Here is a 15,311-nt window from a genome sequence, read left to right on the forward strand (position 1 = left end):
ACATTTCTTCAAGTTATGACTAACTTGTATAACTCATAAGATTGATGGTGAAAATGCAGTGGAAACAATAGCAAGTGAAATACAGGATTTATTTTTGTGATTATGTGATTGATTTATTCTGTTCTTTTACAGAAAAAACTACAAGATTACAATTCAGCGCCGCACTCATGGCGGGGAGCATGACTCTGGGAAGCATCGTCAGTTACGAGAGGACTCCATTAGATCCAACTTCTCAGCGGCATAATCAGCGACTGTAGCAGAGAATCTCACACGTGAATGTGACCAAAGACTTTAGTGTGATTTTCAATGAATCCACGTCATTTGAAAAGAGACGTTTATGTTTGTACTCCATAGTGTTTTGACTTATTATAAACTGGGGCAGTTGTAACAGGCTTAAACTTAGATTTTCCTTTACAGAAAGACATATAATTGTTTCATTTAAAGATTTGGACATAATATTTTTTAAAGATTTTTTTTCTTACTTTTTTTTCTCTTAATACAGTTAAAGAGTGGTTACAGTTACTGTAAATGTTTTGGTGCTTTGGTGAAATTTTACATTTGCTTTCAGCATGAAAAGTGTGGATGAAATCTACTTTTGCCTTGAGTATGACAAAAATAGGCATGATATACCAAAATGGTGGAGAAATATCTCAAAAGATGATAGAGATGGAGCCAAATTGATGTGGGCTGGATTTATTTCTACATGCTAAAAGCTACTGATCTTAAGATACTGATATGGTAAGGATTGCAACAAGCTTATGATTAAGCTTATGACAATACCCACAATCGCTGTGTGGCAGCTGGAATGAGCTCTTGCCGCCCACTACCCTGGAAAGCAGAAAAAGGAGCTTTAGAAAATGGATAGATGGCTGAAGAGGAATAAATGAAAGAATAAGTAAAGTAAAATGTGGAAATAAAAAAGCAATACAAAAGAATAAATAAATGTACTTATTGTTTTTCTTAATTTAAGTAATATTTATGTATTTTACAGTGGATTTATTTAATGTAAATTACTTTACAGTTTTTATTTTTCAAAATTTGATGTATTTTTCACTGTCACAACTAGTGACAAATAAATGTTCCATCTTTCTTTCGCAATGCTTTTTCTTACCTTTCTTCGATAGTCATTTGTCAGCCAAAAGTTAAAGGGGGACTCCGGAGCATTTGAAGCGCGTTTCCATTGCTAGAGGTTGTCAAATACTGATAGTAGGACACAGAGAGGTGCAAATCTGCGCTCCCTGTGTGGAGATTGCGCTGTGCGCACAGCCTGTCATGCGAGGCTAATACGTGGTGGCTACGGGCAAGCGCTAACCCTTCCACGTAAAACAACAACTTGCACACTGCAGAAACGTCACACCACTTTATAAACCATCTGACAATAAAGTCACAAACCTTACCATCAAAACCATATGCATGGTTCTCACATTACTGGCATGGGGACGTTACAAAACAACTTTATAAACAGCATGTAACTCACCGGTTAGTTGTACGCTCGCGCATGTGAAAGCCCAAAAGAGTCGATGGACGATAATCCCATATACAAAACAATTATCTTCTCTAGAAAAACTGTGTTCAAGTATTTAAAACATTAAAACAATATTACTGGGCATGTATTAGCCTCGCATGACAGGGTGTGCGAACAGCGCGATCTCCACACAGGGAGCGCAGATTTGCACCTCTCTGTGTCCTACTATCAGTATTTGACAACCTCTAGCAATGGAAATGCGCTTCAAATGCCCCGGAGTTCCCCTTTAAGGAGATGCCAATATCTGGCCTCGAACTTCAAACAGCAGGATGATTTATGAAAACTCTGTAGCGAGCCAGATGTATCTGTGCAGGTGGTAAGGCAGTATTCCACCACCAGGTATCTTCATTAGCATCAAAATGAAGACGCAAAACACCCAGGATTGAAACTGACTAAAAGTCAAATCATCCTAACATCACATGAAACTGAATGACAGAAGAAGAAGAACAACTCTGACCACTTTTTTCCACAGCTGTGATTATTATACTTATTTAGCTGTTTATTTAATTAATTGCAGTGATGTAAATAACATTAATCCTGGTCTTCTCTAATGATTTTGTGCTGCAGACACAAAGAAAACTGAATATGTGGAGATGCATTTTACACTTCTTCTTCTAGTTTTTACTGAAGATGCGTTTTTAAAGTTAAAGGATCTATTTAAGAAAATATGGTGAAAAGGCACGTGAACTAACTAACTGTATGAGATACATTTTTACTAAAAAAAATTAATGTAATGAAGTGTACCGTGCTAATACATTTATTTTATACTTTGTTTTGATGCTGCAACTAAGATCAGCAGGTTTCATACAAAATTTCAGTTTGAATACAAACACCAGCAAATGACATTTCATATGTGCAGAAATGTATTACTCTGCCTAAGCAGGAAATCCGTCTATAGGCAGTTGCTTTCAGAGCAAGTTTTTGTCTGTAATATTTCAGTAGACTGGTGGAAGGAGTTCATTCTTTTTTGGGGTGGTAGGTGAAGCCCTGACATTAGAGACGCTTACCCATATACACAAGGTTGTTTGTGGCCAAGTGTTGGCATCTCCTTAACGTTTTATGGATATAATAGGATACTAATAAAATGTAACTTGATATATATGTATATAAATATATACAGAAAAAGATGATATACCTGCAATCATTAAATTGACATTTATTTGAATAATTTTTTTTTTGTTTGGATTAAAAATAAATAGAATCAGTCATTAATTGATGTTAACTGATAATCCAAATAATTTAAAAAAGCATATTATTAATATTTATCCATCCATCCATCCATTTTCTATTCCCACTTAATCCGTCTGTTGGGTGGGGGGGGGGGGGGGGGAGTCTCCAAATATTTATTAATTTATTCTTCCACATTTTTATTTACTTCTTTATTCTTAAATATTTCTTATTATATTTGTTTTCATCTAATTCCTAATTTATTCATTATTTGACAAATGTATTCTTTATTGTGGAAGCTCTGTCATTTTATATGTATGTCCAGCACTTTATGGCTTGAAGTGACAACATGGAAAAAATATTGAATTGCTGTGGCTTTTATTTTTATTTTTCAGGTAACTCTGTTTTGTCTGGGTTGCATTATTCATGCATATATATCTTTATAGAAGGTTTCTATCGAGAAAAATTCAGGACGGTGAACTTGATAAACTTCCAAGCCACCCATTTAAGTGTGTATCTTCAAGAAAATATTCTTATTGTTAATTAAGTGTACAGAAATTCTAACAGTTACATCCTTGAGCTCCACATTCAACTTTATTTAAAGATCCATTCAGTATCTAATAGCGTCTAATGATGTAATAGTGAGTATAATACTTGAATGATTAAACTTCATTTGATTTAGTTTGTTTTCGTTATCATTTCTCCATCTCTTTTTGTCAAATGTCCATAATGACGTTCCTTGGGGCTTGCGTTTGAGTCCATTTCTCATTTTGGCTTTAGCCACCATGACAGCACGATCTGGCCAAAATATGGACTCAACAGATTCACTCAGGGCAGCCTTATCCAACCAATGCGTGTTATTAGGTGAACATGAGAAAGCTCTTCGGGTGCTTGATGAGTCAAGTAACCATCGCCTTGAACAAGTGTTAGACATGATGGTTCAGATTAACGCGCGTTTGACAGCACTCACCGCAGCTACTACTGACGTTAATCTACAATCTCAGAAAATAAAGTAGAGAATTGTACCCTTCGGGGTACGATGGCTTGTCACTGGGGCAGTACCCTCAGAAGGTATAGTTTTGTACCCTTGTGGTTTGTGCCTTACAGAGACCGATCTTGTACCTCTGGTGGCAATTCTGTACCCTTATCCCGAAGTAGCCTAACACAGACTGTCTATTGTACCCCAGCATGTAGAAAAAAAGGTACATATATGTACCTTTTACCACTTGAGTACATATATGTACCTTTTGGACCCTCAAAAAGGTATATATGGGTTACCTTTAGGTCCAATAATTAACCCTACGGGGTACATTAGTATAGATTGTACCTCAGGGGACAAAAAAGGACTCGTACTGTACCCCTATTTCTGAGAGTGTACCTGCTGCGACTCCACAGGTCCCGTCTCCCTCACCACCTCCTTTCCTACTCCAGAGAGTTATGCATGTAATATTGGGGGTTGTGAAGGCTTCTTACTCCAGTGCTCGTTGGTCATCACTCGTTCCCCTCACTCCTTCCCCTGTGAGTCCGCTAAGACAGCATACGTCCTTGGTTTGCTAAAAGGTAAGGCTTTAGCCTGGGCAATAGCCTTTTTAAGTCTAACTCTATAGACACCTTTCCTTTCGACAACTTCATTGAGGAGTTTTGTAAAGCTTTTGACCATCCTCTTAGTGAGGATAATGCTGCTAAACGCCTGCTTAACTTGCACCAGGGGAGCCAATCAGTCTTGGACTTCCTTATTGAGTTCCGGATTCTCGCAGCCGAGACTGATTGGGGTTCAGAGTCCTTGCGGGGCATATTACAAAATGCCTTTAATAATCAGATAAAGGATCAGTTATCCTTTCGTGACGAGCCATCTTCCTTGTTTAGTGTTTAGTGTTTTGTTTTCTTTTACAACAATCCACAAGTCAAAAGAGGGTCTCAAAACAATACCCTAAATAAAACAAAATCTCCAAAACAAATAATTACATCTTAAAAAGAGGTAATTCAAAATTCCAAACAAAACCAAAACTAAGCCAAAACAAAATCAAACAAACCAAGAGGCTTCAAAACCAGTTTTAATCAAAATAACACAAAACCATAGACACAGGACTCTTTAAAATCAACCTAGCTACAAACAGGTTCTAGTAGCCTTCAGAACATACAAAAAAAAAAACAGTCAGCACAAGCTAATAAAGCTATCCAAATGATCAAACAAACACCCAGCAAAGATTCAAGTATTTCAACTAACTGTAAATGCAAAAGTGACACATATGGTTGTATTCTGAAAAGCCTAACAAAAAATAATATGAGAGTAAAGTGAATGTAATACAAACAAGTTTTATTTAAATTGACGGTAAACACAACTGTACAAAAAAACAGGTTTTAGAGGTCTTCAAACAGTGCAAGAAAACACACTATAAATATATCTAGCCAAGACTTTTGAAGGTTGAACCTTGTAAACAAGTGTTGGCTGCGTTAGATTCGATTCTTTCGATGGCAGCTCAAGAACAAGCCGGAGGAATCTCAAGTAAAATAAAGTGTTTATTGGAAGTCACATGTCGAAGCATATCAGCGCTGGGCTCAGTGGAACAGAGCTCCCGCAGGAAGTCCGTCAGACTGAGCCTCGATTTCCGGTTATCATTTGCATTTATAGCCTCATAGGTTGGACTCACACTCGACCGAGTACGATTGGACATGAGTAGGTTCAACATGCTTCGTCATATTCTCTGGATCAGCCAAACAATGTGTGTGTGTGAATCTGCACCTGTTTTCCCAGGCTTTCCTAATTGTTTTGTCTTCCCATTCCTGGATCACTTTAGGTCATCATGGAAAAGTACTGAGACTATTTCATTTATAATGTCTAAGAACAAAGCCAATTTTTACAGGCTGCATAAAAGTAAAAAGTGCAGTCAGAAATGTTTTGTTGTTTCCACACAAACTGTAAAAAAGTAATTGTAACTCCAGGCAGTGTCTCTGTTAGTTGAATATTAATTAGATGGGTGTGTAACACCCCTGATTGCCCCCACCCCCCTGTCACTCTCCATGTGATAATTGTCTGTCTCGGGCAGGACATTGTTGTTGAATGGGGCGTGTTCTCACCTGTGAATAGCCACTCAATCACCTGGTACTTTACATGTGAATAGCGATAGGTGTGGCCTAGGAGGCTGCTGCAGTCAGAGAGTACAGAAAATCCGAAGATTTCTTTTCACTCTCTTTAAAAAGGGCCAGCTATATAATTTATTTTAAGATATATATATATATATATATATTTGAAAAGTAGAAGTTTCAAGGTTTTTAATGGTGTCACTTATATGTTTGAATGACAAAAACTCACAGAGTTACAGATGTGTTTTTGGAGAAGTGTGAAAATCCCGCCGGCAGGTTCTTACGGTGCGTTCGCACCAGACGCGGTGCGAATATTCGCACCGCCTTACGGTAGGCGTCCATTGTTCCGTCAACGCAAGCCGTATCCAACGCATTCAGTTAATTTTCAATGAAATCCGGCCGATCGTTGTCGCCGTGCTCGCAAAGAATGCTGGGATTCCGGCACGGCGAGCGGGGGACTGGCGGCACGTCAAAAAGTTGGGCTCGCTCGAAGTTTAGTAGACCATGTAGTTTTTTTCCCCTTTGTTTATTCACCCCTGAATGTTTCGGGTATTGCTCATGTCATTGCTATTGCGGGCAAAATGAACAGCAGCAGTGGCCAGTGTGGCTGTGCTAAAACGATTGTAGGCGAATAAACACACCTAAAACATCAGGCAATTGTGTGAGCATCTCCACTTTTGCAGTAAAGTAATGACCATCAAGGAATAGAGGTTCAATCCAGTGCATCAAATTCTTTCATGGGCAGAGGTGGAGTAGTGGATTAAACGTTATCAATAATTGTGATAGGCATTCATTTCAACAAAAGAACCAAATCACACCCATGGCCATGTTTTCACAAGATATCTTGTTCATGTTCCATTTTTAAAACAGAGAAAAGGTGCAGGGACAGGTGATGCATTTTTAGAGGGAGAAACTTTGGTTGGTTAAAATCACAAGTTATTTACTTTCCCCCGGAGCCATTCTACCGTATGTTCTATCTACAACTTCGTATACATGCCCACTGTAGTAGCAACACGGCGACACTAGGCATCCAATCCGGTGAGTTAAGGCGCTAGCATGGTTGCCGCGTCTGTCACGGCGGTGTCGCACCGTGACGTCAAAATGACGTATCAGGCCTGGCGCTTCCCTTGAACAGACGGCGCAGCGCGTTGTCGTGCACCAGTCGATTTTTGTAACTTGACTGCGCCGAGAACAACGAACCGGATGGACCGTTGTGAGACCAGGCTCAGTGAGGAGGTGCGTTTGTACAGACAGCTGTACGAAACTGCAGTGAAACAGCACAGGGAGCACGTAAACTCCAAAAACTGGTGCACAGAGATTGGCAGAACTTTGGGGAAAGAGGGAGAGTTCTGTAAGAATGTGTGGAAGAAGCTACGGGACAGATACGTGAAGGCAAAGAAGAGGGCAGAGACTCTGTTGATGCCGGGGGCTTCAAACCTTCACCTATATTAACTGAATTAAAAAATTAAAATGATCCGAATACTGCAGCAGTATCATTAATACAGTATTCCTGCTCTTGACAGCGGCATTGTTTTCTTCTCCACTTTCGTCACCTCTGTGACGGAGAAAATTGCAACTACTGGCGCATCGACTTGCGCTGCTTGCGCCACTATACATGGCGGGCACGAAATCGTGACGTCATCAACACCGCTCGCGCTAGCAGACGCGGCAACCATGCTAGAGCCTTTAAGTTGGCGTGACGGAACAATGGACGCCTACCCTTACTCGCGCGATCATTGTCGCAGGTGTAAATTAAATTCAATCGCCTCAATCGCGCAAGTAAAAAACGAGTGAATAGCTCAAGGGGCTATCCATGGCTGATATAAGTACCATCGCGTCCTTGTACCTGCTCTGGCAGTCTGAGATTCGTCTGAAACGCACACGCCGTCAGTGACATCATCCGGTGGTGCATTCAGCTCGGATAATTTCACCGCCTTCCCCATGAGTTCCGTCTGGATGACGGCCGCCTCCAGCGGCACCCCAGGCCCACCAGGATCCAGCCCGACGACCCGCTCGGGAGGACCGGCGCCGCGATCTCTCGGCAGGACACCAACCACAGGCGCCCCGCAGCTGAAACGGAGCCGCGGCCCAGCTGCGGAGCGCCTGCAGCCGACGTCCCGCCGAGAGATCACGGCACCGATCCTCCCGAGCAGGCCACCAAACTGGGTCCCGGCGAGCCCGAAACATAAGTCGTCCAGAATCTGAACGCTGATAGGCTGTCTGCCGCGAATATTTCGGCAAACTTGGATTCGCATATTTTCACTTGCGCTGCGGCAATCGCCTCACCGCACCGCCTCACCGCTCCTCACCGCGCCGCCGGCTCGAATCCGCGTCTAATCGCGTCTTTGCATTGACTTTGTATGTAATCGCGTCGCCCGACCGCGTCTGGTGTGAACGCACCAGTGTTGTGCCAGTTCACAGCTTTTCTGAACTAGTTCAAGTTCAGTTCATACATGCTCAAAGTGAACAGTTCACGTTCAAAGTTCACAATTTTAATTCTGAACTAGTTCAAAGTTCAGTTCATTTTACTTTTTTCGTGAGATATTCAAATAAATACTTTTTTCACACTACGAGCAAGAAATCACTATACGTTCTTGCTCATTGTAGACATTTGCTCATGACACTGCGATTGTGGGTTTCTTACCAGGTGATGAAACTTGCAGCAGTACAGACAAGGTAGACCAGTTCTATACTTAGTGCAATGAAATCTACCAGCATTTAACTAAAAAAAGAATAAATAATATGAAATGCCGTCAGGGTCTTGGTTTGCAAGAGTGTACAATTGTTTTAAATGTTCATAAGGAGAATCGGTGTATGTCTCCGTGCCATCACTTCCACTAGCCTTTTTTTTTATTGCAGCGCGCTCTCTCTCTCTCTCTCTCTCTCTCTCTCTCTCTCTCTCTCGCTCGCTCCTCCAGCCCTCCACGCTCTCGTCGTTGCCTGCTACGTGGCGTTGCTATGCCTACCCCGCTCTGCTGCAATTCATCACGGGTAAAGTCGTGCGGAAGCCAGTATGTTATTCAACTATTCTCAGCCGGACACTACGTTGCCCGCAATGCATTGCGCACACAATGTCAATGTCTGGTGATACATGATTTAAGCGGCACCAGCGAGAATACAGGAGGGAGGAACTTTCTCTCGTTGTGTTTCAAAAGAGAAAACAGATGTCACTCAGTTTTCAATGGAAAACAAATTCCAACGTTCATTTACAGTGATGTCTGCCGTTCATGACACATAATGTGAACTAATTCACGTTCAAGTTCTTTATTAAAAAATGTGTTGCGTTCAGTTCAACGTTCACGGAAAAATGAGCGTGTTCAATGAACGCGTTCTTTTGAACTCGTTCACGCACAACACTGGAACGCACCGTTAGACTCCAGAGTGTTAAAGAAGGAAGAACCAATCAGAGCAGGAGTAGGCCTCAACCAGGAAGTGCCAGGAGTAGAGTTGCATCCAGTTCCCTCAGTGGAGACAGCAGGCAGGAACCTACTCTTATACGGGAAAAAGAAACATACATACGGTGGCCCTGAAGTGCAAATCACAACGGCAACAGAGAAACGACAATGGCAAAAGAGAAAACACAACAGCAAATCAAAAAACACAACAGCAAAAGAGAAAACACAACGGCAAAAGAAAAAACACAACGACATTAACCAAAACGGAAAAGGTAGGTACCCTCGGGCGAAATGAATCGTCGCTGATTGGACTGGTGGTGGTCCGTGCTTTAAACCGGAAAGACTATGGTTTACATTTTTAAAAATATAAGTGCTGCTATTGACAACTTACACACTGCTATTAACATTGCATTCTATTACTCATTCATTGAGAGTGTTTTGGCTTTCTCTATATGCATCTGGTATCACTCCATTACTGTACAGGATAGGAACCGCCTGCATCACATTGTCAAGGTGTGTTCCAAGATTATTGGACTTTCTGTTCGCCATCTGAACACTGTGTACGAGCAGCAGGCTAGCAGGCTGGCTCGTCGAATTCTCAAGGACCCTACTCATGCTCTGTTTCCAGCATTTGAGAAGCTGCCATCTGGTCGCAGGTTCCGCTGTCCGGCCCGTAAGACCCAAAGGAGGAGAGCAACCTTTGTTCCCAGTGTCATTCTCCTCTTGAACTCTAAGAAGTCTGAGACAGTGACTATAACTATAACTTAGATCTTCTGTACAATTCTGTAGTGCAATATCTGATGTGCAAATTACAATATCACCTCGACACTTTAACCATAATGTCACTTTAATTTTTTATTGTCGATATAACCGACGCCTTATTTTATTTATTTGCAAAATATTTTATTTTATTTTAATTGATTTTTTTTTTTTTTAAATTTCATTTTATTTTATTTTTCATTATTTATTTTTTATTTTTGTCACCCCTTTCTGTGTTTTATTTTCTTTATGATTCCATTTTCTTGTTCTTTTAATGGACCGCTTTTCGCCCTTCTAATTGCCCTTCGGGGAAAAATAAAAGTTTTTTCTGACTCTGATTCTGATTCTGATTAAAGAATACTATATTAAAAAATCAGTAATAATGAACTCATATGATGATGGTGGCCTTAACTTTTTAGACTTTTACACTTCAAATAATACTTTCAAAATAAATTGGTTTAAACAATTTATCAAGAACACATCTTCAATTTGGAACTTCATACTAAATGTTATTTTCTCTAAATTAGAAGGCCTACATTTCTTTTTACTTTGCAATTATAATGTTGAAAAAATCCCCTCAAAACTATCCTTCTTTCATAAACAGATGCTTCTTTCTTGGTCATTGATCTACAAAAAGATTTTTTTCCCCACATTGATACTACATAATTATGGAACAATATTGGTATGAAGTTCCAAATTGAAGATGGGTTCTTGATACATTGTTTAAACCAATTTATTTTTAAAGTATTATTTAACGTCTAAAATGTTAAGGCCACCATTATCATATGAGTTCATTATTACAGATTTTTTAATATAGTGATTTTTGTAACATCTTGTCAATATCTTTTGAGATCTTTTTGTTATCATCAAGAGATAAAGCAGCAGGTAAGACGGGATATTTACATAAAAATATTCTTTAATAGCAGCGTGTACGTTGTCACTAGCAGCGCTTTTATTTTGAAAACATGTAAACCATGGCCTTTTCAGCACGGACCACCACCAGTCCAATCAGCAACGACTCATGTCGCCGAAGGTACCTACCTTTTCCGTTTTGGTTAATATCGTTTTGTTTTCTCTTTTTCTGTTGTGTTTTCTCTTTTGCTGTCGTGTTTTTTGATTTGCCGTTGTGTTTTCTCTTTTGCTGTTGTGTTTTTTATTTGTCGTTGTGTTTTCTTTTTTGCTGTCGTGTGTATATATATATATATATATATATATATATGTGTCGATATGATGTAGATACATGTATGCATTTTATGAATATGCAATAGTGCAGAGTGTGGGGCCTTCCTCTAAAAATTTTTGCATTTCTTAAATGCAATTTCTTCCATTCTAGTCGATTTTAGGGTGACTAGTTAGACATGGCAAATCCTAAATCCACATCTCATTCATAGCCTACATCCTCAGCTGCCCATCAAAAGACAATGTTGTTTAACAGAGAGAAAGTAGTCTAGGCTGGTTCAACAAATTTCAAAGCAAAGGTGAGATGGTAAATGTAGATTTTTAATGGAGTTTCATGCCATAGTCATAGATCAATTCAGAATTTAACAGAAAATTTACAAAATGACAATGTACATGGTCCCTCTTAAAAATAACTTAATATATACAATATAATATATTACAAACATCAATATATAAACTCAAATCAGAAATCAAAATATTAATAATATTAATACAAACATTAACATTCTGTAACAATTGTGACCATCAAAAAATAACCATTCATCAGGGTTGCTGATCCATTTTTTTGTTTGCCTTTTCTTGGTCTCTTTTTTTTTCTTTTTGCCTTTTTTGTCTTTTTTTTTTGCTTTTAATGTCCATATCGAAAGTGTCTCTCTTCAATTTCCAACTCATACAGTACAGTCCCCTCCAAAAGGCTACCAGGCACACACACACCACCAGACAGACAGACAGACAGACAGACACACACCACCAGGCACAAAAAAACCCAGAAGATATCAGTGTGTGCATATCTAATCATCACATCGTAAAGAACTGTTATAGCGGGTTGTGGCAGACTTTGCGTCTTTCACTATCTGAGCCGGGGGCTCATACTTGTAGCACGGCTCTAGGTCGTTCATTTTTATGCACATAATGGAAGAGAGGGTACCATCGAGTGAAAGCCTATTTCTTGTGTTACCTCAGTGCAGTGGCAAATTCTGTCCTTCCCCTCAGACTGAACTGGCCACGCTCACTTGAATCGAATAACACTACATTGCTGTAGTGAGACAGCGTTGCGTTACCAATCAGATTTCGCCTTGGCAGACCGGCGTCACTGACGTACCGACTGACGTACCGACTGACGTACCGACTGACGTACCGACTGACGTACCGACTGACGTAATGACAAGCCGTTTCCAGCGAATCAACAATCAGAGAGGGATTAGACACTCTGTCGTGGTCCAATCATTAGTTTAAGGGGGGGGGGGGGCTCAGCCATACTGGGAATACATGTTAATGACCCCAAAGACATAGCCTCAGATTTTGCAAAGTTAATTTTGTATCTTGAAAAGATACTGAATGACAAAATGACCTTAATCAGGCAAGGAACAGCAGTTTGGGGGTGCAATAAATGTATCAAAATGTCATCTGCATATAAGGTAATTTTGTGTTCCCTCTCACCATCTGCCTTACTGCCTGGGCCAGTGGCTCTATAGCAATATCAAAGAGCAGGGGGCTGAGGGGGTCGCCCTGCCTATTCCCTCTGTGAAGGGGGAAATGATCAGATCTCAGCCCGTTAGTTAAAACCGCCGCTGTCGGAGTGTTATACTGAACCTTAATCCAATTCAAAAAGTTATCACCTAGGCCAAATTCTTCCAGAGCGTAAAACAAATATGACCACTCGACCCGCTCGAATGCCTTCTCAGCATCGAGAGACAGCACGATGACCGGGTCCTCACAGTTTTGGGTTAATTGGATGATGTTAAGGAGCCTCCTTACATTATCACAGGAGTTCTGGCCCTTAACAAAACCGGTTTGGTCCTCCTTGACAATATGAGGCAGCACCTTCTCTACCTTCTAAGGCCAAGATTTTGGAGAGCAACTTTTGGTCAGAGTTAAGTAGGGCTATCGGCCTGTAAGAAGCGCAGCCATCCGGGCATTTTCCTTTTTTAAGAATAAGAGAAATGTTGGCCTACCTGAGGGATTGAGGTAGGATCCCATTTTCAAACGAATGATTAAGCATAGACAGCAGTGGGTCTAAAAGAATACCACTAAACTCCTTGTAAAATTCATGGTTCTGGTATCAAATGATCTAACCCCATTAGAATCAGCAATAGAGACTATATTTGGAGAGTCTGCCCTCTTCTTGGGAAGATTAGCAAGATATCTTCCAGGTTTTTCCCCAAACTCATATAGTTTCTGCCTGGCAAATTTTAGGGGCTGTTCAGAGTCTAGAATCAGAAAGGTACTCAATGCGGCGCATGCAGATAACAGCAAATCCGGACTTGGGCTAGATATGTGACTTTTCTCCAATTCAGCTAGTCGAGATTCAAGATGTTTTTGCTGTTCATTCTTCCCACGTCTCTTGGATGCAGCAAAAGATATAGTCAATTCACGGGAGTATATTTTACATGTCTCCCAGAGGACAGAGGGATTATCTGTGGATGGTGAGAAGACAGAGGAAGAGGTTTTCGACGCTGTGACGCTTTGCGGTAAGACGTATTGCATCACTTCCTGTTACCTTGCTTGTGTACCCCAAAACGGTTCCGGGTGCCCACTTGAATGACTTCAACCAACGGCTTGCAGTGTTTCAGTGCAATCTTTATTTTTTCCAGTTCGCTGTTCAGCAGGGAAATCGTCGGTAGAAGCCATCCCATTTGGACTTCCACTTCTCATTGGATGGTGTTGATGGACTGGGCGACAGGGCTCATGGTGTTGTAGTACTCTTTGAGGAAAGTGAGCTCAACTGGATGGAACCTGTTAGGGAGAAAACACACCACTGTTTTACAATTATGCATGAATATTGTACCCCAAAATCAGTAACCTAGAAATTGTACAAAGCAAGGTTTTACAGTAGACGTATGAACCATTTTCGAGGTTGTCTATGACTCCCTATAATAGTTTAGTTTACTTGTCGATCAAATATTTGTTACCACCACTAGAATGCAGTAGTAAGTAGGTTGGTGAAAGCTGAAGAGTGTATGTTTAACATGTTACTGCACTCTAGCGGTGGTAAAAATATTTACTAGCGCCTGTAAACTAAATGGCAAACATAGTATTAAATGATGACTTTAATGTAGCATAGTACTTACACCTTGGGGATCATTTGTAAAGAGGTTAAGTGGTTTTCAAACAAGTCTCATTTAAATACGATACAGGTCAGGGACATTCATAGAATCCATGGCAGGCAAAATAAATAAATAAATACATCATTCAAACTTACATTGGAACCATCAACTCTGCACAGATCTCTCTCAAAGCTGGCTCTCCCTTCTCTCTCAGAATCTTGAGGAGCCTTTCTACAGCCATAAACATTGAGTTCCACCTGGTGGCGTTTGGTCGTAGCAGCTGGAGGGAGTAGGCATCTTCCCCAGCTTCAGCTGCTTGGCAGGGTCTTCCACACTTATTCCACAGCCCATGACACTTGCTGAATGTTGAGCGTTGCCGTTTTTTGTATCCATCGTTGGCTGTTGCTTTTTCAGCATCAACTGTAGACACTAAGTTTAGGAGATGACAAGCACATCGTTGATGTTTTGGAAGCTCAAACTGAAAGCCATCATTGTCATCTAGGATCGAAGTCACGTAAAAAAATTCCACTCCCTCCTCCATCTCATTCCCTTCCTCATCCTCGTTCTTTGCCTCTTCAGCTTCATTATTGTTTTTGTCCCAGTAAAAACTTGAAAAGCCTTCAGGAAGTTGGAGCCATTATCGGTCACAACTTTGTTCCTGATGCCATATTCAGAATGGATGTCATTGAGTGCAGTGGCCAAAACATCAAAGCTGTGGGAACCTTTTAGCTGTCTGCAAGCTAGGGCTGCTGAATGTCTAGTTAGGTCTGTAGGGTTCACTCAATGGGCAGTCACACCAAGGAAGCTCCTCCTCCTAACTGACCAGCAGTCTGTAGTGGTGGCGATGTGGCCACTTTACTCATCTCCTCAGTTAACACGTTTTTCATAGTTCTTTGCTAAATCTTCAATCCCTGATCGCAGGGTGACCCGTGTGATAACTTTGGCAGTAGGAAGGAGATCTGTGAGAAGCTCTCTGAAGGCTTCATTTTCAACAGTTGACAATGGCTGGAGCCTGTTGACAACATACTTAACAATGGCCCTGTCAACTGCACTCTGAGATATGGATCGGTATCCAGCAAGGTGGTCTGTTTGAGGGTGGAGGTTCCAGCTTCCGAAGCCTTCTTTCTTTTCTGTGAAGTCAGCTTCTCATATTTT

At 40.7% G+C, this 15,311-nt stretch overlaps 1 protein-coding gene across 1 annotated transcript in view; it reads left to right on the forward strand.

The window, feature by feature from the left end:
• Positions 1-1,093, forward strand: part of npr3 (natriuretic peptide receptor 3) — an 89,323-nt gene extending 88,230 nt beyond the window's left edge. Inside the window, exon 8 of the mRNA XM_075468116.1 lies at positions 133-1,093. Within this exon, the coding sequence (XP_075324231.1) occupies positions 133-244 (112 nt within the window). The 3' untranslated portion in view covers positions 245-1,093. The remainder of the gene's footprint in view (positions 1-132) is intronic.
• Positions 1,094-15,311: the final 14,218 nt, after the last annotated feature.

The sequence above is a fragment of the Odontesthes bonariensis genome, chromosome 6 (genome assembly GCF_027942865.1).
Source record: "Odontesthes bonariensis isolate fOdoBon6 chromosome 6, fOdoBon6.hap1, whole genome shotgun sequence".
NCBI classification, from domain to species: Eukaryota; Metazoa; Chordata; class Actinopteri; order Atheriniformes; family Atherinopsidae; genus Odontesthes; species Odontesthes bonariensis.